Source organism: Phasianus colchicus, chromosome 21 (assembly GCF_987193195.1).
Source record: "Phasianus colchicus chromosome 21, bPhaCol1.hap1.1, whole genome shotgun sequence".
Lineage (NCBI taxonomy): Eukaryota > Metazoa > Chordata > Aves > Galliformes > Phasianidae > Phasianus > Phasianus colchicus.
Window position 1 is genome coordinate 3,880,355 of NC_143456.1, and position 23,612 is coordinate 3,903,966.

Below are 23,612 nucleotides of genomic sequence, written 5' to 3' on the forward strand. Positions count from 1 at the left end.
AGCAGCTTGTTTGAAAAATCCTGGATTCTTGTACATTTCCCAGACAGTAACATCTTCTTCCCTTCTGCTGTTAATTTATAGCACATGTTGGGCAGCTGGCAGTGAAGCGTTGTGGAAAAACTGGCTTCAAGTCTTCTTTCAAGATACAGCAGAAAACAGTGAAATCTCTAGTTATGTATTACTGCTTATCATTAGAGAAGAAGGGTCTCACCTGTGAGCTATCACTTAAGACATGTACAAAACCAGATTAGCTGTCACACCACAGCTTTTCCATCTTACTTTCTTCTCTGGCTTCTTAACTGGCTCTGCCAGTTAATTCCAATGTAGCCAGCAACAAGCAGTACACAAAGGGAAAAGTACATGCAAACTGCTTCTATGCATGCAAGCAAATGTCCAAGAAAACATTATTCTTTTAAGGGATTTAATTCTTTATTAAAATAGGAGATATACATGCATTCCCCCCTCCAGCTAAAGGATCACCTTTAGCTTCAGCACATCCCATATCTTCCATGTGAAGTTGTCTCACCAGATCCAATCAGGTATATTTCATTGCTCAATAGTAGAAAGGAAATGAATTTTTCTGATGAGAGGAAGACAGAGTGAATAGCTTTATTTTCCTCCCCAACACCGTTTGCAATCAGTTTTGTGCTGCTGCAAAGGAAGGCAGTGTTTTCCTGGGTCAGAGGTGGCTAATTATTCATAGCACTTGCATTTCCATCATACTTCTGCCGGTTGTCATTCTAACTATTTTGTGTTTGATTTACTCTGCACTGTTCTTAGCTTTGCAAGTCTATCTGCTATTCAAACTTGTACTATTCCTGGGCTAATGCCAGTAGCTCTGGCTTCCCAAGAAACTGACAAGAGGACTTTGGCACTGATGTTGTTTTCTCTCACCTTATGAGATCATATCTGTTTTTAAAAATAAAAAAAAAAAACAACACAAATGAAACAGGAAAGGAGGAATGTAACATTCAGTTAATTTGTAACTACCAAAAAATCCCCAACAATCCCAAACCAGAAGATGGTTATTTTGGTATTATTTCACTAAGATGGGTCAGTGTCATCCCTGTTTTTTCTAACAGCAATAGAACCCCAAAGGCTGGAGAAGTGTATTAGTCCAGGCTCAGCAGGGGGTTGAAGCTGACAGTCCTTAAATCTTCGGCCAGAGATTTCCCTGCTAGTGCTCAATGATTCCCTCTGATGAGTGCCCATTTGGCTCCAGCAAACTGCTACACACCTGTGGTTCAGTAACAGCACAGCAAATGTATCTCAGCTCAAGCAAGTCCAGTCTCAAGTGTGCAGTGAGTTCAGAGGGCTTTAAAGTACCTTTTTTAGACTTTCTACATTCATCTTAGTACATCCAGTACTAGGAATCCCTTGCTGGAAATGGGTTCTGTGGCAGCACATGAAATTCCAGAAAGGCAGTGGTTGGCTAGCTTTTACAACCAGAGTTGCTGCATCTTCAAGAATACCAAGTTTAATTTTAAGGACAACTATTTCACTTTGAGTATCAGAAAAACATTTATGATTTCCCATAATGACATAAGATCTGGCCGAATTCAATAACTACTTTTAAAGTTTGGTTTCAGAACAGATGCCAGAAAGATGAGAGGGAAACAGGGAATGAGGAAAAGGAGAAAACCCACAGCCACTGAATTATGTATTTGTAATGGCATTCAATATTCACTGTCATTACAGGAATGTTATGCTTTATGATCCCAGCAACTTACTGGGAGAAACAGGTAAGATTCACAGTGCTTCACAATCCCCTTGCTCAGGGCTTGGCTTTCAGGTGCTGCTGGGAACTGCAACACCTCAATGGAAGCTGGCCACATTAATCATGTCATATTTGGCACTTGGTGTAATATTATGACCATAGATACCACGACCGATTTCTTATGCTCTTTAGAGATAAGACTTCAAATGGACAGTTATATTTATGTGATTTTACAGCTACCTCTATTCACTCATATGAGGAGATACTTACCCAAAGCTTGAGGATATGCTGAAGAGCCTCAAAGGATTATAAAGGATTACAGACCATTTAACATATGAAATTGTTGTGGTTTAACCCAGGGGGGAGCTAAGCACCACACAGCCATCAGTGCATTCCCCCACAGTGTAATCAGGGAGAAAACTGAAAGGGGTGAAAAGTGTGAGAACTCATGGGTTGAGATGAGGACAGTTTAATAAAGTGATGCACAATGCAATTGCTCACTACCAGCCAAACGATTTCCCAGCCAACTCCCCCCAAGTTTTGTTGTTCTCTATGATGTCACACGTTTCTGTGGTCAGTTTGGGTCAGCTGCTCTGCTTCTGTTCCCTTCTAGCCTCTCATTCACCTCCAGCTCACTCGTTGCCAGAGCAGCACAAGAAGCTGAAAAGTCCTTGAACGGTTACTCTGCACTGCTCAGTAACAACTAAAACATCACTGTTATCAATGCTGTTTTCATACAGAATCCAAAACACAGCACCATATTACAAAGAAAACTAATTCTATCCCTGCCAAAGCCAGAATGTACATATAGATTGGCCACAACCCCCCACTCTTGAACATGACACTGACTTTGACAGTCTGCTTCACTCAGTCATTTCAGACAACTGAAAACACATTTTAGTCTGTCCTTATCTTCCAAATTCTATAGGCTAATCTCAACCTGCTGAGGAATTGTGGGCATCGTCTCCATATTTTCACAAGACATTCTGCCTGAAATTCTATTGTCTTGGTTAGGTTAACAGTCATGCCTGGGACAGCCCTACACCTCCTGGAGCCTCCAGTTCCACAGAATGCTCATGCCTGTGTTTGCAGATTGAGGAAGGGTTGCCATATGCTGATTCAGCAGTAATTTTTTACTCATAGTCAGCAGTGTCCAAAAAGTCAGCATGCAGGACTTTCTGCCATATGGAGAAATGGTTATTTGGATTTTTCTCTAGCTGTATCTCATTAGGCAAAAGGGAAAGAAAAAGAGGAGGACTTTATTTTCTTCTTCTTTGCAAATCTTGGCCTGGAGTTCACTTGAAAGGCAGAATTAATTTATGGCAAGTCAGAGCAGAAGGAAGCTGTAAGAACCCAGGCAATTAAGGGCAGGGTTCTGTCCAGTTCAACAGATCTTCTTTAAGTCTTTCACACTTTGAATGTGACTTCTTTCAGGGGAGAGGGAGAAGTATTACAGAAAGACAGTTAGGGTTCTAGCAGGCAGCACAGACCTGAGTGGAGCAAGAACCTCAGCTTTCATGGAGGCTTCAGTGGTGCCTTATCTGCTGTAAAGCTCTTCTGTTACTCCGTATTCTGTAGCATTTAAGGGGTCATTAACAGCACTCCTGTGGTCTTCGTGTGTTCTGTGAAGTGTTTTACTCAATATGAGAGATTTGTTTAATCTGAGGCTTTGGTGGGATTTTGCTTTTTTTTTATTTATAGAAACTATTGTAGCATTACCATAGTACAGAAGTTTGTGTTTTAACTTTACAGAGTCAGTATCATGGCTTGCATACATCAGAGAAAAAAAATCAGATACAGGTTTAAAGGATACATAGGAACATCAAAGCTGCTCTGCTTCCTTACGATCTTCCTCGATGTAGAAAGATGTCAGGAGGAAAAAACCTCCTCCAAAGACACCAACAAAAACACAGATGAGGAAGCTGTACTGCAGGCTGCAGAAACTCCACTGGAGTGACTGATCTTTCTTGGCTTGAATAGCATTGGAGATCTAGGGAGTGAATAATGTTGTCATCAATCTGAGATAAAACCATACTTCTCTCATGATTTAAGCAGACTCTTCGCATTGTGGTCCTTGAAAAGAATAAAGCTGAGCAGGTGGGGATAAAAAGCCTGCTGCTATCTTGGTTTGACAAACCCAGTGTCTGGTGCACCTACACTGCACTGCTGTTCAACTCCCATTTGGTTGAGGTATCTCATGGTTTACTGTACTGTTAGTGCATCAAGTCACAAGAACAAGAAATAATGCAAGCAATATTTATCATGACTGGTAACCATTAACTCATTTTACCATTTTCTAGCCCATCTCCAGATAGCCTGCAAAGGACAGATGTTTGGCAATTACTTTCATCATTTCTTGATGTTATTGGATAACTTTATCCATCCTTAATCAGCAGCAAATGAATAGAAACAGAATTGGCACCGATACAGCCACGAGAAGCAATAGCCATTAAAAAGGGAAGAGCTAGAAATTGATTTTGGAGACAAGAGAGGAATCTGGTTTGAAGCCAAAAGGCATTTAAGGAGTCATGGAGTGATACTGCGAGGAATGGGAAGAAGATACCAGGCAGCTGCTTTTTTTCCACTGGTTTGAAGATGAGTTTGTAAAAACTATAATGAATTTTAGTTTTGCAGACAGAAAAGCCACTTTCAAGAAACCTACAAGGTTCAGTATTTAACCCAGGAACTTAAAGACTCTTCTTAGCACAAACAAAAAGATGAATGTTGAATGCAGCCCTTTTTATTCCCACATTTGTCTTTGGTTATTACAATATGCTACGTGACTGGAAATACATTATTATGAGACTCTTCAACCTTTGCTGGGTTTAATATGATTATGAATGACATTTTAAGGAGATAAGAGCAAGATCAGCTCTAAATGGGCACCTAGGGACTAAAGCTAAGAAAACAGCAAAAATACAAACCCAGTGGGTTTAATTTAAAAAGTAAGGAAATCTCTGGAGTGCAAAGGGAAGAAAACCAGAAAAAGACAATTCACTGCCTCTCCTGAGAATTTATAAGCTAAAGCCTTAGTTGAAGTAGGTTAGCAAACAACAGCAAGATCTGAAAACAGAAGATTCAGTGTTTAATCAGCAGCAGATAAGGGCAGTGTTGGTGTTCTGATACACAGAAGCCTCCAGAACAGTGAGGTACTCTTTGCCAGGGACCCCACGTGGACATACAACAGTTCTATTCCTGGATTTACCATCTCTGTTCTTTGCAAACTTGCAAGGTTACATGAGGATATATCATGACAAACTTTTTTCATTTTACTCTTCTCAATTGGCTGCTATTTAAGGCAACCTCGTGCCAGGTACTGCATAAGAAGTATTCTGCACACAGTTACTAGCAGGATGCAGCAGCACATTCAGCAGGAAGCCTCAGTCCTGCCTGTGCCTCCAAGTTAGCAAAGAACAGAAAATAAGAAATAAATACAAACATATTCATCTCCCAGGAATAAAGCAACAAAATAGTCAAATAGTGGAGAATGCACAAGGCATATTCCAGCTTTTAAGAACCTCCCATTTTTCTGTATTATTTTTGGTGGTTTCAGTGACACAAGGATGTTGGCTATCTTGTTTGAATATGGCCAAATCAGTGCTTGGGCAATGGTTTTATAATACACACCAATGAGAAAAAGGATCTCTTCAATTGCCAAAAGAAATGAGCTGCAGAAGGAATCCCTCAGTGAGAGAGGACTGTTCTCTGCTGCACAGATTACACAGTTAAGATTCCTACTTTCATCCAGGTGAGGAAAAGGGAGATCTGGCTGGCTGAACCAGCTTGCTTGCACATTTCTGTCTGGCTCTATGTCACAGTTTATATGTGAAAGAACAGATATTCCTGAAGTGAACTTTTTAAAATGACTTCCATATGAACAAAACTTACAGAACAACAACAATACAATCTTCCATCAAACTCTCTCTCCCCCATGTCCTTTAAGGAATAAAAATCAAACTAGATGTGCAGAATTACTGCACACCTTAAATCAAAAATAATGAAGAAAGGGAACAATGCTGACAGATATCGTCCATTGGAACTAAAATAAATGATCTACAATGAAAAAATGGTAGTAGATTGCTTTGTCCAGAACCACGTAAGATTAAGGTGCTGTAGAAAGGGCAAGGAAAACAGTTCTCGAATAATATAGGAATTCAAGATTAAGGTCATTTGAAACCAGAGCTTTGAATGTCAAGTAACATCAAAAAGCAGTCACTGAGGTTACTCTTGTGATTTTCAACAGAATGCTGACCAATTCTAAGATTCAAAACTATGAATTTGAGCTAATACTTTTAGGTTTCAATACATAAAACAATATTTGATTTTTTTCTCAGGTGACACGTGGATGTGGCCCTTAAAGACATGGGTTAGTGGTGGGCTCACAGTGTTAGCTGAATGGTTGGACTTGGTGATCTTAAAAGTCTTTTTCAACATAAATGATCCTATGATTCTATGGTTAATTCATATGAAATTCTTCACTAACTTAGCAAAAAGTACTGAAATGCAATACCCATGATACTGCCCTTGCAAAAACGTGTGCCTTCAAATTTCATCAATTTTCAAATTCAAAATTTCTACACACTACAAGGAAACTACTCACACCCACAGACACAGCACCAGAAGTTGCATTCCACTTAAAAGTGTTTCCAAAAATGTCCCTCTGAATTCCAGTATCACGATGACTCAAGGCCAACAGCTTGACTGATTTCCAAGGTTCAGACCAGGAAGAGCCTCTACTTCTGAGAGCGTCCATCTTTCAGCTTCCAAAAGATTTACTCTAAAGAAAACCCAGATAAGCAGAAAATTCCCTTACCATCCCAATAAGGTATGGGCTGCCTGCATCTCCCAGCAAGTGGCTCACCAAGATCTGCAGGGCAATAGCTGTAGACTGCCGTCTTGGTGTCACGACATACTGAAATGAAACACGACACACAAGAGAATGGATATTATTGGAGTGCATCTCATGAATGAAGTAGGTGCCATGGCTATGAGGGATGTCAGCTGAGACCCTACAGACTGCGTGAAGGCTCAGCCAGGAGACCCAGCCTGCCCCACCAGAAGGCAGTTTGATTACAGACTGCTGTAATTGGAGAGCACCTGAGTGCAGCCACCTCAATAACCAGACCTCAGAGTGACTGTGCTTCTGAATCCACAGGGCTTAAACAACAGCTTGAAGAAGATGTGACATATATCCAGAACACTGCAATGGATCGTATAGATTATAGCTATTTTTTAAAATGAAATATAGTCATTTGGGGTTAATAGGGGCTTTATGTCTGTGCTACTGAAGAAAACAAACTGTGCTTGAAGAAATACAGTATGATTGCACATAATTTGTTTGTGTCTCTCTCTGTAATACATTTATATTATTACATGGTTAAGGGAAAAGCATTCACAGAATGAGACAGAAGCAATTTTAAGCTTTTATGTCTTTGTTTTTTCCGACCACCTGCTCGTACCACAGACAAAATGCTTAATACCCTCTCTTCCTCTACTTGGGCTTTTCTTGCAGATTTATGTGAGCATCACTTAAGGTGTCTCAGACACTCACTAATGGGGTGATGTATTTTGCCAAGAGACAAACTCAAGGTATGGAAGCTATTGCAGCTTTATAGCTGCCTTCAAGGAACCACTAACATGCATGACAACAAGTTGGGAATAGAAGAAAGAAAAGATTCTGCTCTCACATTTAACTTAGGGTTTTATTATCATTCTATGTGTGTGAAGAGGCCTCAGAATATTAAAGAAATATTCTCTTATCACTAAGATGTAGCTATATCACAACAGCAGCATCAGTGCCTTATCTTCACAGCGGATGTAAAGAATTGCATTAATGTAAATTAAAACTGGAGGGTAAGGAAGCAACATTGTCCACAGCAAGATTAGTTATTCTTGTGAGAACAAAAGAAAATATTTCAGTCTCACTCTCAGAGTGAATGAGAGAGATAAGCAAACCATAGTGGAAAACTCTGGGCTTAGGGAACAGACCTTGCTATGGCAGAACTACACTGGTGATTTTCTGCTTTTGGCTCTCTGAGGATATCATATCAGCTGCCCAAGACTTGGTTTTCTTTCTTCTGCTGATAATGACAGGCTGTGTTTGAGAAACGCAGATCAAACATTGTTATGTCCTTAACATATTCTGGGCGTTGCAGGCATTGGAGAATATAAATGCTCTTTCTCTCTCTGTGTGTCCTGCACCACTTCATTATGGCATGCACTTAGCACCTCATGTCTGCAACTTTGAGACATGCGGAACCAAGCTCTAATGAGAAAAACAGACAAGAAAGATAGCAGCTTCCCATAGTTACGAGGCTCCCTCATACTCTCACTGTGCTGTTATTCAGGTTCTTCTACAAAATGGAAACATTACACAAAAGCTCAAAACTCTGTAGGCCTCACTGGGAAAAGAAGAAACTCATCACTGCCACATACATGAACTTTGGAATAACTCGTCCAGAGTAACCGCCCAGGAGCTCCCACCATGTCAGCAGTGCAGGTGATGCTCTGTGCTCTGCTATCTCCTAGGAGATGTCAGTCTGGATGCCTGAATGGATACACAAGGTGCCCACATTGCAATTTGCAAGCCTTGTTGTGCTGTCTATGGAGATTTCAGACTACGTGACAGAGCTGTCAGCTAAAAAAGCAGATGGGAGAGACAGGCTGATAAATGCTTCTGCACCTCCCAGGGCACTTATAAACAAAGACAGGAACATGTTGGTAACCTTCCCAAGCTGAATATTAGCTTCCAGCTCCAGCAGCTCTTTTGCTCTTAGCTGCCAAAAGCCCAAAATGCTGAGTACCAGTGCCTCACAGATGGTAAACAAGTATTTCATAGGGGACTCACTGTGACAGCCTCCCAGTCAGCCCAAGCACTGCAAGCAGGGCAGCTGCAGCACTGCTCTGCCTGCACGATCTGATTGCAGCCATACAGCAGGTACTGTTATGTTTACAGCTGAATGAGGGGTACAGAGGTTGCTACATGCAATGCATCTTGATGTATTAGCCACAAAGAAAGAAAGTCTTTATCACTCAGTCAACATCTTCCTTTTGTGCTCCACAGGTCACAGGATAAATAAATTCCGAGCTACATTGTCTGCCTGGCAGTGTCATATAGGGAGGAGGAAAAGTAATTTTCATGGCAAAATATGAACAAGCATTAGCAAATCCAGCCACAATATCTAAATTCTACCAGATCACACAGGAAATAATGCAGAAAAACAAGTTCCTGTTGTTGATTATGGCATCCTTCAGTCAATGTAATAGAAGTAATACAGTGAAACGTGGATTTTCAGCAGGATGAAACAGAAATCCCAAATATGATTGGCATTGAATGAGCAGCCATCCACAGATGCAGCTGAATTCCATCATTTTTCTGACAATTTCAAACAATTACTAACATTTAGAATTCCACAGATCCATGCAAAGCACAATGATGGCTATACACAGCATCCTGCTTTGAGGGGAAGCACATCATGGCAGAGCTCTACTCTCCACATTCCCACTGTTTGCCAGCCAATGCAGTATTGCTTGAACCTAATACCAAAATGCTCTAAAATAAATAACAAATGAAGTGTGTCAGTCACTTGGGAGACAAGAACTTCCTCCTCTCCTCAGTTTATGTGGATGGAGGATATGGCAGTGACACTCAAATGGATTTTATACAGGCTGTAATAGGATGCAGCATTCCCTAAGCAAGTTCAGACCAGAGTGATTGAACTGAATGCAAGCACAGCTCCCTGCAGGCTTTGCAGCTTGGGACCAGCACTCTCTTGTGCCTTACTTTCCAATCCTGCATCAACAGCATCTAACTCAGTAACACCATCTTCCTCTTCAACAATGGCAGGGGAGAGAATTAAAACACAGGGCTTGATGCAAACAGCCAATTCACCAATGCTGATTGCAAGTTTTATCTTCTTATCAAATTTCCAGGCTGCACAAAAGTGACCTGTAGAGAGCAGTACTGTGAAAGAGTAACTAGAGAACAGAACATGGCAGTCAATATCAGCAGTGCTGTGTTGAATAACCATGAAATATTGGTTGTTTTATTCATTCATCTCCATCAGAATGGAAAGAAAGATTTTTCATGCTATGAAGTTAGAGGACAAGCAGGCTTGTGTCATAAAGGCAGGGTCATTCAGCCAAGCAGAGTTGCACAGTGCTTCATGGCCTGTCCCTTCTGTCACTGGAAAGTTCTCTGTGTTTGGCCTCACAATTTCACATCTTTTACACCAAAAGCTGTAACAAAGATACTTTTATTGCTGCTCATTTGTTTCACTGCTCCTTTAGGCAGCTGTGAGGAATGCCAATCAAGGTGTGTACTCTGAGCAAATAAGGCCATAGTGACAGCAACCCCAGCAGCAAGTTTTCAGTTCTTGTGGCAGCAAGAAATGATGGCAACCTTGTGGATAACCATATTTCTCATGAACCATAGGCTGCAAGTTTTCCTTACTGTCCTAAATTCTTGTGACATGTTACTGTGCATCACTGCATGCTGTGCTACACATGAATGCATTCACTGTGGTTCTTATTATATGAAAGATTTATTATGACAGTGGAATCACTTAGCAGTCTGCAAATAGATTTGAACTCTCTTGAAATGAGACTATTACATAAAAAGGAGATGCTGATGTGACCCTTGCTTAGGCTCTCTTCAAGATTTCCCATCATTAGCCTGAGGGTGGGAAACTCACAGATTTCTGTTGTGTTTTGCCCTCATCTTCATGTCTTCTCTAACAAGTCCTGAGAGCTTTAAACAATTTCTCTCCTTTGTCTTTTATTTGTACCAACTGTATCAGCATTTTGCCATTGCTACACCTCCAGGAACAATCTCTCTCTCAGGCAGCATCCTGCTTGAAGGGTTTGGGTTTCAGTCACACCCTCTGTGCTGTGACACTGTGATCCCTCAAAAACAATTCTAGTAAGTAGAAATCTGGACCTCATTTGTGCTACAGTACTTTGCACTTAGAGCTATTATTCTAAGCTCTGGAAGTTATCTGCACTGTATTCTGGAGTGAAGGAACTTGCTGATAGTTCACAAAATAAAAGAAGTGTAACAGATTGAGTAACATTACTTTATAGAATATCGACTTCCTCTTTTCAAAGCTTTGGGGCACAAACGTAGAATCTCCGAATAAAAACAGAAAGTGATCCTCTTTCTGATGGAGACCTTTTCTGGCAGACATCCTACAGCACAGAGCTGTACACAAAATCCAGACTACTGTGGGCCCCAGGAGCAGCAGGACACTGGCATGAGCTGCACCCAAACCAGTACGCTTCTTTCCTGGGCTTACAGTGAGCTCGGGCTGTCACTACTACACCTGTCTTGTTAGCAGTACCTCTGCTGTGACACCACGCACCAGGTTACAACACAAATGTTAGCAGGGTCCCAGAAAGGGTATTCTTAGTAAGGTTTTGTTCTTCCTAGGAGGAGGAAGCAAGTCTTCCTGGCAAGCAAGATGCACATGTATGAACTATATTGTTGTGAAAAGCTGAAAATAAGCAAATAGTTTCACAAGCACTTACCAACAGTATGTCTGTCACAACAGCCCAGTTGACAGATAAAAATAATTCTCCAAATGCAATAAAAATCTGCAGAAAAGAAGAAAGCAGTGACTATAGAGACACACAGTGACTACACAGACACACTGACATTCCTTAGCATGAAGATGAAGGCAGTCTCATCAACTGTGCCTATCTCGACGAGTTGCTGTAATACCCATCACTGTATGAATTAATCTATGTCTATGCTTACAACCACTATGTTCATCTTAAATATGGAAAAAGGAACCAGAGAAGGTATGTGAGTTGCTTTGTGTGGCTCATACTCGGCAAAAGAGCCAAAGGAGGGAATATAGAAGCATTCTCATTAATAAATTGTATGGACTGAACTGCTGAGCCCAAGAGGAGGGAGGCAAATCTTGTGAAGGGAAACCTCCAGCACAGGGTTTAGAAACTGTTCAAAGATCTCCCTTTACACAGGTTCCCAAATGAAATCAGTTGAATATCTCTGTGCTGGTAAAAGTACTGTTAAAGAGTCCTTCAGAGAGGTAACTTCTGAAGCAAAATGGACTCCTATGGTCAGGCAGCCTCCAAGACTTGGTGCCCTATGGGAATTCCATAACTCATCACAGATGGAAACTCAGTCATCAGGAAAAAGGGGAAGGGCCCCCAGCTGTTCTTATGCCTGTCTTAGAAGAGATTAACCCTCTCAGCCAGACCCGGTCATGGATCTGAGCAGGCTCTACAGTCTAATCAGTATTTGAAGAAAGCATTAAAGCTACACTGCAAAGAGGGAGCTCTTCTAGAAGGCATACTCTACGTAGTGGCACAGGCCTCCATGTCAGATGGCACCTGGAAAATAAACTTTGGGCCAAACACAAAATGAAATGTGTTGGTAACGTGGTTAGCAATACCACACTTACTGCCAAGCTGCACAAAAATAAGGACCAACAAGGTCAAACCTTGCAGTCCACCTCAAAATATCGGCCCTTCACCATCTAATCTCCAGCTGATGCTCTCCAGTCTCTCTTGGAAGATCCAAATTCATCAAGGACCTTCCTTTCCTTTTTTCCTCTGACCTGAAACATGCTGTTGTTTAATGCAGAGACACAGCCTATGAAGTAGTCAAAGCAGTGCTCATAGGGAAATTAGGGACAGATGTAGAAGTGCAGTTTTATTGCTATACAGTGATAACAATGTGAGTTTACCTAAATTCTGTTGGTCATGCCATAGCTAAGAAGAGATATGTGAGGTCAAGGGGAAACAGAGGGGAAACAAAGAACAAAGAGATGTATTTAAATCCTAGCTGACACTCTAGATACCACAGGATGAAAATAAAATGGTTAGAAGGTAAGGTTCTGAAGTCTCCCATCTGTTCCTCTGTATCATCAATGGACTATACGACTGCCTGCCTTCACACACCAAAGAACAGATTGCTCAATCCCCTTAATGCTCCATCTCCTTTATACATTTAGTACTTATAGAGTTGTTTCATGTTTGCCTTTTTCTTCATGATTTTTCAAGTCATTTAATCTCTTCAAGCCCCTAAGAACAGGAGCATGTCATGCCTAGCGTGAGAAAAGGGTGTAAAATTTATCTTTAGGAAACAAGTTATGTTCTCAACACAGAGTTTGAAGGAATGGGAATTAATGAAAAGCTGTCCATGCTGAGTGGTTGTGATACCTAGTGGCTAAGATCTCATACTGCAGACAGTAATTATTTCACATGGAATTGTGTTTCTGTTTGATATGCAGCTTTGTTAGCTTTTCTTTCTCTCCTAATGTTTTCTATGGACTGCAGTTTCAGGGCATCAGAAAAAAAAAAAAAAAAAGAGAGAGAGAGAGAAAACAATAAATCATTCTACAGATTATACCAACATATTCTGTCTAAAATCAATATCAATTTTATACTTTCCCATGCAGAATAAATGCAGTATGGTTGAATAGATGGCATTCACATCCATCCAACGGCATAACAGCTGCAATATATAAATATGAGAAAGTTGTGTGCTGTTTTATCTCTAAAACAGGTGAAGATGTCCTGGAAGTACTGCACTTGGCAAGGGAGAAGTGCTTATGATGGCAGGAAAGCAGTGCTTTATTTAAAGCATATCCTTCTGGTTCTACAACCTCTCAGTATTCCTTGTACTGGCTCAAGTTCTTTTAAATTAATACAGAAAGAGTTTCCAATAAATTCATGCAATCAATTTTGTGACATCCCCATTCCAATCTGCTAAGTGTATCCAGAAACACTGTTTTATTGCTGTCACCTTCTCTAGGACAATTTTTTAAGAGACTGAATGCTTGCAGCTGGTTTTCAAAGGATGTAACCAGAGCAAGGTCCCAAATTTTAAGGAGATTTTGCTTTGTAGATGGTCATTTATGAAAGGCCAATATGAAGAGAATTGGATTGTAATTAACATCAAACAGACGTTCTGCTTTTAAACAGTCACATGTCTAGACAAATAGAAGAGTTAGCATGGCTGGACCATGTGTTGTCTGGTTTTCAAAAGCTCTACACCACATAGGTGTATCAGAGACAAGGGCTGCAGTGTCTCCTCCAAAGGCAATTTGCAGGGCAAGACTGTGTCTTCATACAGCAATACCATTAAAGCTAAGTCCATTTCAATTAAAGTTCCCTTAGCACCAAATACAGTCCAAAGTTCTCAGATGCAGGGTTCAGACGTGACTTTCCAAAGCACCTCCTGCACTGCAGACAGCATATTTGTCTTCTTTTGGAAAGAGAAAAGGTGTAGACAGAGCCTCCTCTGTGATAACAAAGCCAGATCATTTTCTTTGCCTTCTCAAAGAGCTTTTGGAATCAAGAACTGTGTGTCCAGAAAGAGAAACTTCATGACATTTCAGTTCACCTACTCCAACAGAGACCTGGAAGTCCTGCAATATTTATGCGTTAACTCAAGAATTCCTGTGCTTTCAAACTTTTATTCTAGCTTTGTCCATAGCAGAGGACACCCATTCATTCCCTTCCATTATTCACTCACGACAGTGGAAAGCACCGTACAAAAACTACTACACTACTACAACTGCAAGACGTGTTTTTTTTGCCTCAGTGACTTCTGCACTGAAGTGAAGTGATGGAGACAGGTCTGCTAACATTGGAGTGCCTGGATAGACAGCAACTGGAAAGCCAGTTTCCTGCCAGAGTCCTACACAAATGGAAGAGGGTTTCACGGGAACCCTCGGATTAGATGCACCAGCTGGCATGCCACTCCAATTCCCACACCAGTATGACTCGTGTCAGATCCTGTTTGGGAAGCAAGGAGAGGCACGTCTAGTGAGAGAAGGCAGAGGTTAAACAGCCACGTGGCAAAAATATTAGAAGAAAAAGGTGCTTAGGATTATGTATGATTTGTTACCCCTGCACATTGCTGGCATTACGTGCGGGAACACTGGAAACAAAAACATCAAACAAAAGACACAGTGGCAAAGTCCCTGTTTATGGGACTAACTGGTCTGCCCACAGGAAGAAACCTAAAGAATCCAGCTATCCACATCCTGGTTTACAATTTCCTCCCAGATAACAGCATGAAGATAGAATGCTGATTGCAAAGAGAGAAATATTTAAAACAAATTCTGTTTTATCCATCCTGATAAAAGGTGTGGTTTGGAAATGGGTCATTAGAACTGGTGCATTGATTCACTCATCTAATACAGACTGACAAACCAAACACAGCTCTGACTGGGCACTGCACCTTTAGTGGCAAAAGAGAAGGGAAAGAGGTGTTCAGGATGGGACAATGTAGCAACCTAAGAGGCCAAAAAAGAAAATGGTTATTTCTTTGGGCATTTATATCTCTGCTCTTGGATTCAAAAATAATCTTTAATTTCACACTTTGCTTTTTGCACACACACACCGACTTGCAAATCTGATTGTTTTTAGCTTTGGTTTAAAGGTGTTTTTTCACAGGAATGCATATTCTTGAGGAGTCAAAAGGAAAACCTCTTTGAACAAGCAAAAAAGCTGCAAAAATACCCTGTTGCAGAACTGTTGATTACTGTAATTAACTTTACTCGGATGCTCTCATTTATGATAATCACAGTAATGGTGGCTTTGGATTCACCACATTATAGTTAAAATAAAGTTTACATTCAGTCCTCTCTCTCGAGGTGTTTTTTGAACTATTCCTCATTCATAGGAAGTTTCTGTTTTGCTCTTTATTGAAAACAGAACTTCAGTGATTTATACGTCATGTTGCATTGCCAAAAGCTTGACTTTGAACATCAGGTTGTGATTGGGGGCACTGAAGGTGACGGCTAAATTATTCTTAGCAAGAACTCTGTGTATTGTACAGTCCAAGTACAGCAATCTTTAAGTATTCAGAGAGTAAAAAGAAACAAGAACACTAAATTAGTCACATAGCATTAAAAATTAACATAAGATTGAGACTTCTTTTAACTACATTTTTGCATATGGACATCAAGCTTCATGTGGCCAACCACGTAGGCTTACAATACTCTTTTTTAGCCCAGGCCAAGTCTGTACGTCCTGAGTTCTGATTTCTGACACTCTGCCTGCCTACCCTCTCCAGTGGGCCAAGTAATGCACACTGAGTCTCACAAGCAGTATTGGAGCTAGCAGACCTCTTTGTCCCAATTAATGAAACCCCTTAATTGTCCAGAGAACTACAGGAATCCAACAGTAGCAATCCTTCTCCTCCCCCTCCCGCTTCCCTAACTCCCCAGGATTCCAGAAGACATCTTCCTAGTGATAGACAAAGTGGCACTCACAAAAGTGGAAAGGATGTTCTTCTGGGCCACCATGATTGCTATGTAGAGGCACAGAGAAGAAACAAGCATGCTTGTAGCACAGATCAGAGGATCAGCTCTGCTGTTGGTTTTCCTTAGTCTTCTTGCAGCTTCTGCCCCAGCAATGACACCCAGGATTCCCGTCCCGATGGTGATGCCTCCAAATATTAGGCTGGTGACAAAGCAAAGGAGCCAGTTAAGTGCAGGAAAATCGTACTGTAGAAAAAGTTTGGTGTTAGATTGGTGTCCCATTGTCAGCTTATACCTTCAGCTTCAGAGAATCTTTAGCTGGCAACTTGAATTTTACTCCACTTGATCTAACCTTCCCACTCTTTCTAAATGGATTTAGTCCCATGCCTAAATTGCAGCTATGCCTGTGCAACAGAGGCTGTATCCTGTGGAGTGGTTATTTTCCCATTTACTGAGCTGGTATTACACTCCCAGCCTCAAGGAGGACTCTTCCCAGCATGACCTTGCTTGGACATCCAGTGATTCAGAGGAGGCACAGTCATCTTGGTTAGCCTGGGAACTGATTGACTCAGTCATCCTTAAAACACAGATGGAATAACTCTGTATCACAATCTGCTGTCTTGGAAAGAGATCCTATCACACAGAATTATATACATCTAAATTAGAGCCCTCAGGCTGAGATGACTCACCTCTCTGACTAGGGGATACAGCTACCAGTACTCAGAACTGTTCACAGAACACTGAATACTTAACCAGTGGGATATCCATGTAGAATTTTCTGAATGCAGAATTTCAAATGCCATCCAGTTTTTACATCTGAAAATGAAAATTTGTTCCCTGGGAGCAGTAAGTTTTTAAGAGTATACATTCAAATAGATTAGAAGTTTCAGCTTCCAATAGCCTTCCTGATAAGCTATTCTCTCAGGCTCAGGTGAGACCCTAATGACAAAGCAAGCCTCTTGAAATGAGTCCAGTGGTGCCACTGATGGTTTAATGCATCAAAAACTCTACAAGAAAAAACGTATTGCTATACTACATAACAAATTTTAAGCACGTTTGTACTCCTCCTGTAAATTCGTCAGGATTCCGTATAGCTTGTTAGAGACAATATAGATTGACCAGGCAGAATAAGTAATTTGCAGATTTGTCCAAGAGAAGCAAGCTCCAAGGTGACATTACTTTATCTAAGCATTCACAGAATTGTGTTTAGAAAATTCAAGTGCTGTAGACTGCAGCTAAAATAAACCTACAGCTGGAAGAAATCAGAGCACAGTTCAGCTGACAGGGAGAAGGAAAGCAAAGAATCCCAATTCTGGGGAAAGGACCCTATGGGATCCTTTAGGGCTTAAGAATGCTCCCATATCTCTATGATGTGTTTGAAGATGTCTGCACAAAGACCAGAATAAAAACTTCACAGTGCTTATTTATCTACCTTGAAAGGACTGAGACCTGAGTCAGCTGTGTGCTATTTGAATTGGTGTTTCCAGAGAGTCCAAGTGACACAGCTCTATCCTTAACAAAAGCCTACAGCTGCTGAGCAGCCAGAGGGGACAGCATCCTCACAGCATCCCTGAGCAGGTCTGGGAACATGCAGCTCAGTCCTCCCAGCACTCCCAGCTGCAGGGCTGACATAGCTGTTTGTATTATTTTTCTCTCTATCCCCCTGGAATAGCAGCCTCGAACTTGCCTTATGCTGCCTCTGGCACTAGCTTACACCAAGGTTATTTTTAAAGCATTCTGTAAAATGCAGTACATGAGGTTAAACTATCAGAGCTCCCTTTTACTTACCTGAAAAATCATGTCTGCTCTAGAAACACTACTGTGGAATAATAATTCAAAGCATAAGATAAGTTAAGCTAACACTATCAGCTTAACAATTAAAAGTATTTTAAAAGTTCAGCTTCCTTTTTTCCCTCTACCCTGAGTCAAATTCCTAATTCACTCACTTTCTTAGTGTTATTTGCTATTAAATAAAGTGCTGGTGGTGGCATCCAGGGAAAGACAACTGCATTGAAGTACCTGTGGATGACTTTTCAATGTAACTCCCACTCGTTTAAAACTGGACAGTTTCTCTCTGAAATCCATCATGAAAATAGATTCTTCTCCCATTGTAAATGAACCTTGCCCACCCAAAATTTGAATTTCTACTGGTCTGGACTGTCTCTGTAAGCAGAGCTCTGCTGGCAGTTATTCACATGAGCAAATTATCTTGATTTGACAATAATACAATACCAGATCAATTCATCAAGCTTGCTTTGTGCTGGGACTCACAAAGATAGCCAGCATGGCAGTAATTTTCAAACCAGACTAACAGGAAGGTAGTAGGAAAGTTACTAAAATGCAAGATTTAAACATGCCTAAATGTGTGTGTAAGTGTCATGAGGTGCAGAGTCAATAGTTAACTGAAGTCTCCTTTCCAGTGTTGCTTCTTTCCCTGTAAATGTTTCCTTTACTGCTTCTTTCCATTTTACTTAGACAGGGCTGGCAGCATCTTTCCAGTTCACTGAGTGATCACAAACAAACAAATAAATAGGAGTATCTCAGGATACCTGGAAGCAATTTGATCTAACATTCACACCTCTTTACCTTCACAGAGCATTCACAGTCACATCCTACCTTCCACCTTTGGAAACAACTTGTGATATAGCACTGCACAGTGTTCCCCATGTCTGTTTAACCAGCCTTGCACAGCTCACCTGTTAGATGAATTGCATGATTTTTCCAGGCACTGCTGCACAATGCCCAGGGCAACCTGAGCCCTGTAAAGGAACACTGGTACCCACAGCCCCAGCGCTCCAGTGACGAAGGCCATGGCAGTCAGACCCAGCGAGGACCAGACAAAGCTCCAGCTGGAAGATGAAGGAAATGAGAGCTATTTGAAAGAATGGGACACGAGGCTGGGCCCACATGCACTGTCCACAGTGTCAAGCAATAACAAAGCAGTACACTCAGATATCTCAGCCAAAGTTATGACTGCATTCACATGAAGGTATGAACTTTGATGGTGCTTTATCTATGAATTTTGACAGCAAAATACTAATTAGAGTGAAGAGTGTGACCTACTGATTCCATGTTAAGTGCCAGTCATGGTCTCTTGTAGATGTTACTGCTAAATATTCTAAAACAACTGCTGTGACATTTTTGATAGCAGAACTACAACAATTGAAAGTGGGCAAGAATTCTGAGATTTAGCAGTTAAGTTAAAGGGTTCTGAGTGCAACTTTAAATTCCTCAGGGTGGATTTCAGCTGTTTGTATAACCAATGCAAAAGAGCAACTTCTGCCTCTTTCCAACAGTTAAGGGGTGGTGATTCAAGTACTTTAATTCTAAGTGATAAAGTGAAAACTGATCTCAGTCTGCACAGAGAGCTATCAGACAGAAGGAGAAATGTTTGAATCATGTTGCCTTACTGCCCTATTTTAGTAGAAAATGAACTTTTTACTGAGCTCTTTCAAGCTAGAGGTTTACAGAAATCCCCTTTGAAATCAATGAGGAGTTGTGAAATCTTGAGATGAAATAAAAGTGCTGTGAGTGAGGAGGTGACTACCAACAAGAGGATTTCTTAAGATACGAATCTGATTCTACAACTCTTAAAGATAAGTGGCTCTTGCACTTAATGCAGAGTGGAACTGCTTTTGACAGTGTGTCCTTATGCTTTGGGAATTGGTTCCAAAAGGAAAATGAAATTCTAGTTTTATAACATTGCTGAAGGTTGCAAGAAATTTCTCTGCAGAAAAACAGCCTTGGCATTAGTCTGGCTGTTGACATGTCAGGGAGGTTCAGACTGCTGCTGCTGCCTGCAAACTGTCATCCAACAAAAACGGCCTCTAATGATTTCACTGCTCCAGATGCAAATAGGATGCAAATCTAATCATCAATTGGAAAACGCCGGCTCCTGCAGAAGGAGAACATCCAAAGAAAGTCCCAGAGCAGCGAGAGGAGCATCTCTTTAACTGAAAAGCATTTCGTCGGGACCCCAGGGAAGCAGCCTGCCGGCGCGGGCAGCGCAGAGCGGGGTCTGGCGCAGGTGCACAGCGGCACCTGCTGTTCTCAGACCGGATCCACCTCTTCCACCCCGACCTCGGCAGCATATTCACCAGCTACGAGGCGGAAGGGGGGAACATCCTACCTAAAGCACGCTGATCGGACTTTCCTCGGGCACTAAGAATTACAGATGAAGTTACACCTGCAAAGTGTACCAACCTATCCTACCCTGCATGCCAAAGTAAGAGAGAAGGGGAAACTTGGTGGAAAGTAGAACTGGATTTAAACAGAAGCACTCTGCCAACATTGCTTTGCCTCCTTCCCCCTTGCTATAGGGAAACAAAACAAAACAAAAATAATTTTTAATATCTTTCTTACTATTCCTGTAAAAGGGTGGGAGAAAGATTTCGTCAGAGCAGTTTCAGTCACCTTGCCTACAGCATGCGGTACAGAGGAGCTGAGTAGGATTTGAAAGCTGTACTTCTAATACTAGAATGGGCATTTTTCAGTTGTTGCTAAAATCTCTTACTTCTTGCCAAGCGATGTGACATCTTGACACCAAGAAGTCTTGGCAGCTCCTTGTGCACCAGGTTTTTCGGCTGCTACTCGTAAAGAGCCGTGGATGCTCAGTGCTCTGTGTGCCTCTGTCCTCCTCTGGATCCTGTGAGGGACCAGCAGAATCAGAAGAACCAGAGCTAAACCTCCCATGCAAGGAGTAACCTGTAAACACAAAGCTGGTTAGATCGAGGATATCATTTTTTCTTGTAGCAAAAACTCCACAGCTACTCAAACTCAGATACAGAACTGCATATCAGAGAATTGTCAGTGTGCTCAGAAATCTGTGTGTAGATCATAATTGTAAAGAAGAAGAGTGGATTTTGGTGATTTTAGGTGACTTTGGAGGAAGAACAACGAATGTCCCTTCCCCATCATAGAGACTTATGACAGCTTACTCTGATTTTAGAGGAATCCAGCTGAAAACTACATGGAATACTCTGATCAAGCCCAAGGACCGATGATGCAGCTGTAAAAGACTGCTATACAACCATTCCAAGTGTGTCCTTGGGTGAGAGGAACATCAGCACCTGCCCTGGCTGCAGTATGAGTTCCCCTATATCTTTTTCATTCTACAAGAGCCGGGCAGAAACACTCCAGTCATCCCAGCAGGAACAGTTCTGTGACCAGCCAGAGAACAGGAATCCCCTCCACTGCTCACCTCAGCACCGTGAGCACATCAAGCCAAACCTCAGCCAAAATTTTACAGCAAATGGCCCAGGATCACGAGTGGAAGTGATTAACTCACCCTGAAGGCCCAGTGCCAGTCACCTGTGACATGTTCCATGCTGGATGCCAAGACGTAACCAAGACCACTGTAAGAAACAGAAGGGGATGATCAGTAGGTGCTAATGAACTCATGCTGACTGAAACAATGTGTCTCACCAGTTAGGGAGAGCACAGGGAAATATTCTATCATAGCTTTCAAAACAGATAAAACAGAAACAACACACATGGCCTCTGCTGGTTTCCTTGCCAATGGGTATTAAGAAGAGAATCTCATCTCCTCAGAGCAGACTTGAGACAGTGGTAATAACATCCCAGATTTTCACTGGATTACACATTCTGTAGGATGACACTGATCCAGATCAAACAGCCCACAGAGTGCTCTGTTATTTGCTCCCCTCTGTGCAAGCTGTGTGAAATAAGCCCTACAGGAATTCCTTTTGTTTTAGTCTGGGTTCTGGACTCATCCTCAACTGCCTGTTCTAATAAAGAGTACGAAACACTTACAAAGCCCTTCTCCACCTCTCCCTCAGACACAAAATCAATTTGAATAAAAGAGGGGACGAAAGTGCCAATTCCTCCTTAGGATATGCTTAATAGAGAGACACAACAAAATTGTCAGGTAAACAAATATTTAAAAACTTCTATTTTCAATTGAATAAATAAATAAGTCACACATATTTATTTTAGAATTAATTGAATGTTTTATTCAAAACTTGTTTTCAGAGCTTAGTTTCTCCCAAAATGTTGAGAGAAAAGTGATTTTTCCTTCAAAGTAAATTTAAAAATAACCCCAATCAGTGCTATTTGGAGATGCTAAGCAAGTGACAAATCCTTTTGCAAGAACCAGTGCAGATATATGTCAAAATCTGTCTAATCAAGGTTGAGGGTACATTAAATTGCAGGCCTGCTCAGACAGAATTTCCAAAGGCAGATCAGTTGCTAGCAAGAAAACCAACCTTCCCACTGGAATGCAGATATAGAAGACAGACAACATCGTGGTCCTTTTTCCCTCATCAAACCGATCTGCAATGATGGTAGGAGCTACTGTGGAATAACTGGCTGTGCCAATGCCAACCAGTCCTCGTGAAAGAAAGAATATCCAGCAATACTGCAGGCAAAAGGCATCGTGTGGTCCAAAAAAGGCATGGGAAAAAAAAAAAAAAAAAGATGATTATTAAAGAGGTGTATTTTAATGGGTCAGATGTACCAGGGGAAAAATGCAGCTGACTTTTGCATGTATCTATGGCTCCTGCATCCACACCAGCTTTGCTCACATCCCACTGCTGTGCTTTCTGCCTTCTGTACTGTAGTGATTTCTTAGAGTGACACCACAGAGAACTTCAGGATGTGATCAATAGACTGTTCAGGCTTGCTGGCCAATCCACTGCACACCAGTGATGTAATCAGCTAGAATTTGGGGCAGCATTAAGATTCCATCACTTGCAACTACAGTGTGCATGTGCTCCATTGCCTGAGCTGGACTCCATCACCCCATGGAGCATTCCAGCACAAAACCCACTTAGTCCAGGCCTGGGGAGTGAAAGCTCACTTACAGCTTTTCCAAACATGATCAGAGCAGGACTCTATCAAATCCTGCAAGGTGATTTCAGTAGTATCCTCTAAAAAACAAACATACTGATTTACTGATGAATGAAGTTCCTAATGTTACAGCAGACCAGAAGAAAATACCAGCTCCAAGGATGACTTTCCTGTTGTATCGGTCACCAAGGTATCCGAAGAAGGGAGCAGCCAGCATGTAACACAAGACAAAAACTAGAAATCCAAAAAGGTACAAAGACAACATTGGTCAAATTGTTCTTATAGTACTTCTCACCTCTCAGACAAATTCAGTTTATTTTTTAGTGTGCGGAGTCTGAAGAAATAAATTCAAATAGAGATTTATTTAAAAAGAAGAACAATACAAAAAGTAAAACAGGCACAAACTGCTCAAGCTCTGTATTTCTTACTTAGAAATTCTTTCATCTTTTATGGTTCACATGCTGTGGGATTTTTGAAAGTCTGAGCTCTGGTCTTCCCTGAACCAAAGTCTTTCAGCTTTCAGTTTCACATTTTAGACAGCTTGCCCACCAGTGGGAGCGAGCAATTCCACACATGAGGAGGAACTAGAAAATATTAGACTGTGTTTTAGGCACAGACCATATAGGCACAAGGCAAATCTGAATGTAAGTGATTTTATTACCTGTTTGCAGTAGGCCTGCAGTCCCGTCATTAAGTGCAAAGTATTTCTGTATATTTAACAGGATCCCTGCAACAGAATTAAACAACCAGTGACAGCAAAGTACACTTTATTCGTTGTGATTCTACTAATTTGCCAAGTCTGATATTGATTTCAAGATGGTTTGTAAGAACCACAGCACGTTTATCTTGCT

General features: G+C 41.3%; 1 protein-coding gene across 9 annotated transcripts in view; it reads right to left on the reverse strand.

The window, feature by feature from the left end:
• Positions 1-1,015: 1,015 nt before the first annotated feature.
• The window catches only part of SPNS3 (SPNS lysolipid transporter 3, sphingosine-1-phosphate (putative)), a 38,288-nt gene continuing 15,691 nt past the window's right edge, over positions 1,016-23,612 (reverse strand). For 8 of the 9 annotated variants that reach the window (XM_090122254.1, XM_090122252.1, XM_090122253.1 and 5 more), the window contains 10 exons: positions 23,423-23,488; positions 22,859-22,995; positions 22,179-22,330; positions 21,242-21,308; positions 20,468-20,658; positions 18,651-18,803; positions 15,967-16,156; positions 11,243-11,308; positions 6,531-6,629; positions 1,016-3,707 (listed from right to left, as the gene is read on the reverse strand). In XM_090122254.1, coding sequence (XP_089978380.1) covers positions 3,540-3,707; positions 6,531-6,629; positions 11,243-11,308; positions 15,967-16,156; positions 18,651-18,803; positions 20,468-20,658; positions 21,242-21,308; positions 22,179-22,330; positions 22,859-22,995; positions 23,423-23,488 — 1,289 coding nt within the window. In that variant the 3' untranslated portion in view covers positions 1,016-3,539. The remainder of the gene's footprint in view (positions 3,708-6,530; positions 6,630-11,242; positions 11,309-15,966; positions 16,157-18,650; positions 18,804-20,467; positions 20,659-21,241; positions 21,309-22,178; positions 22,331-22,858; positions 22,996-23,422; positions 23,489-23,612) is intronic. The other variant, XM_090122256.1, reaches the window with a different exon arrangement.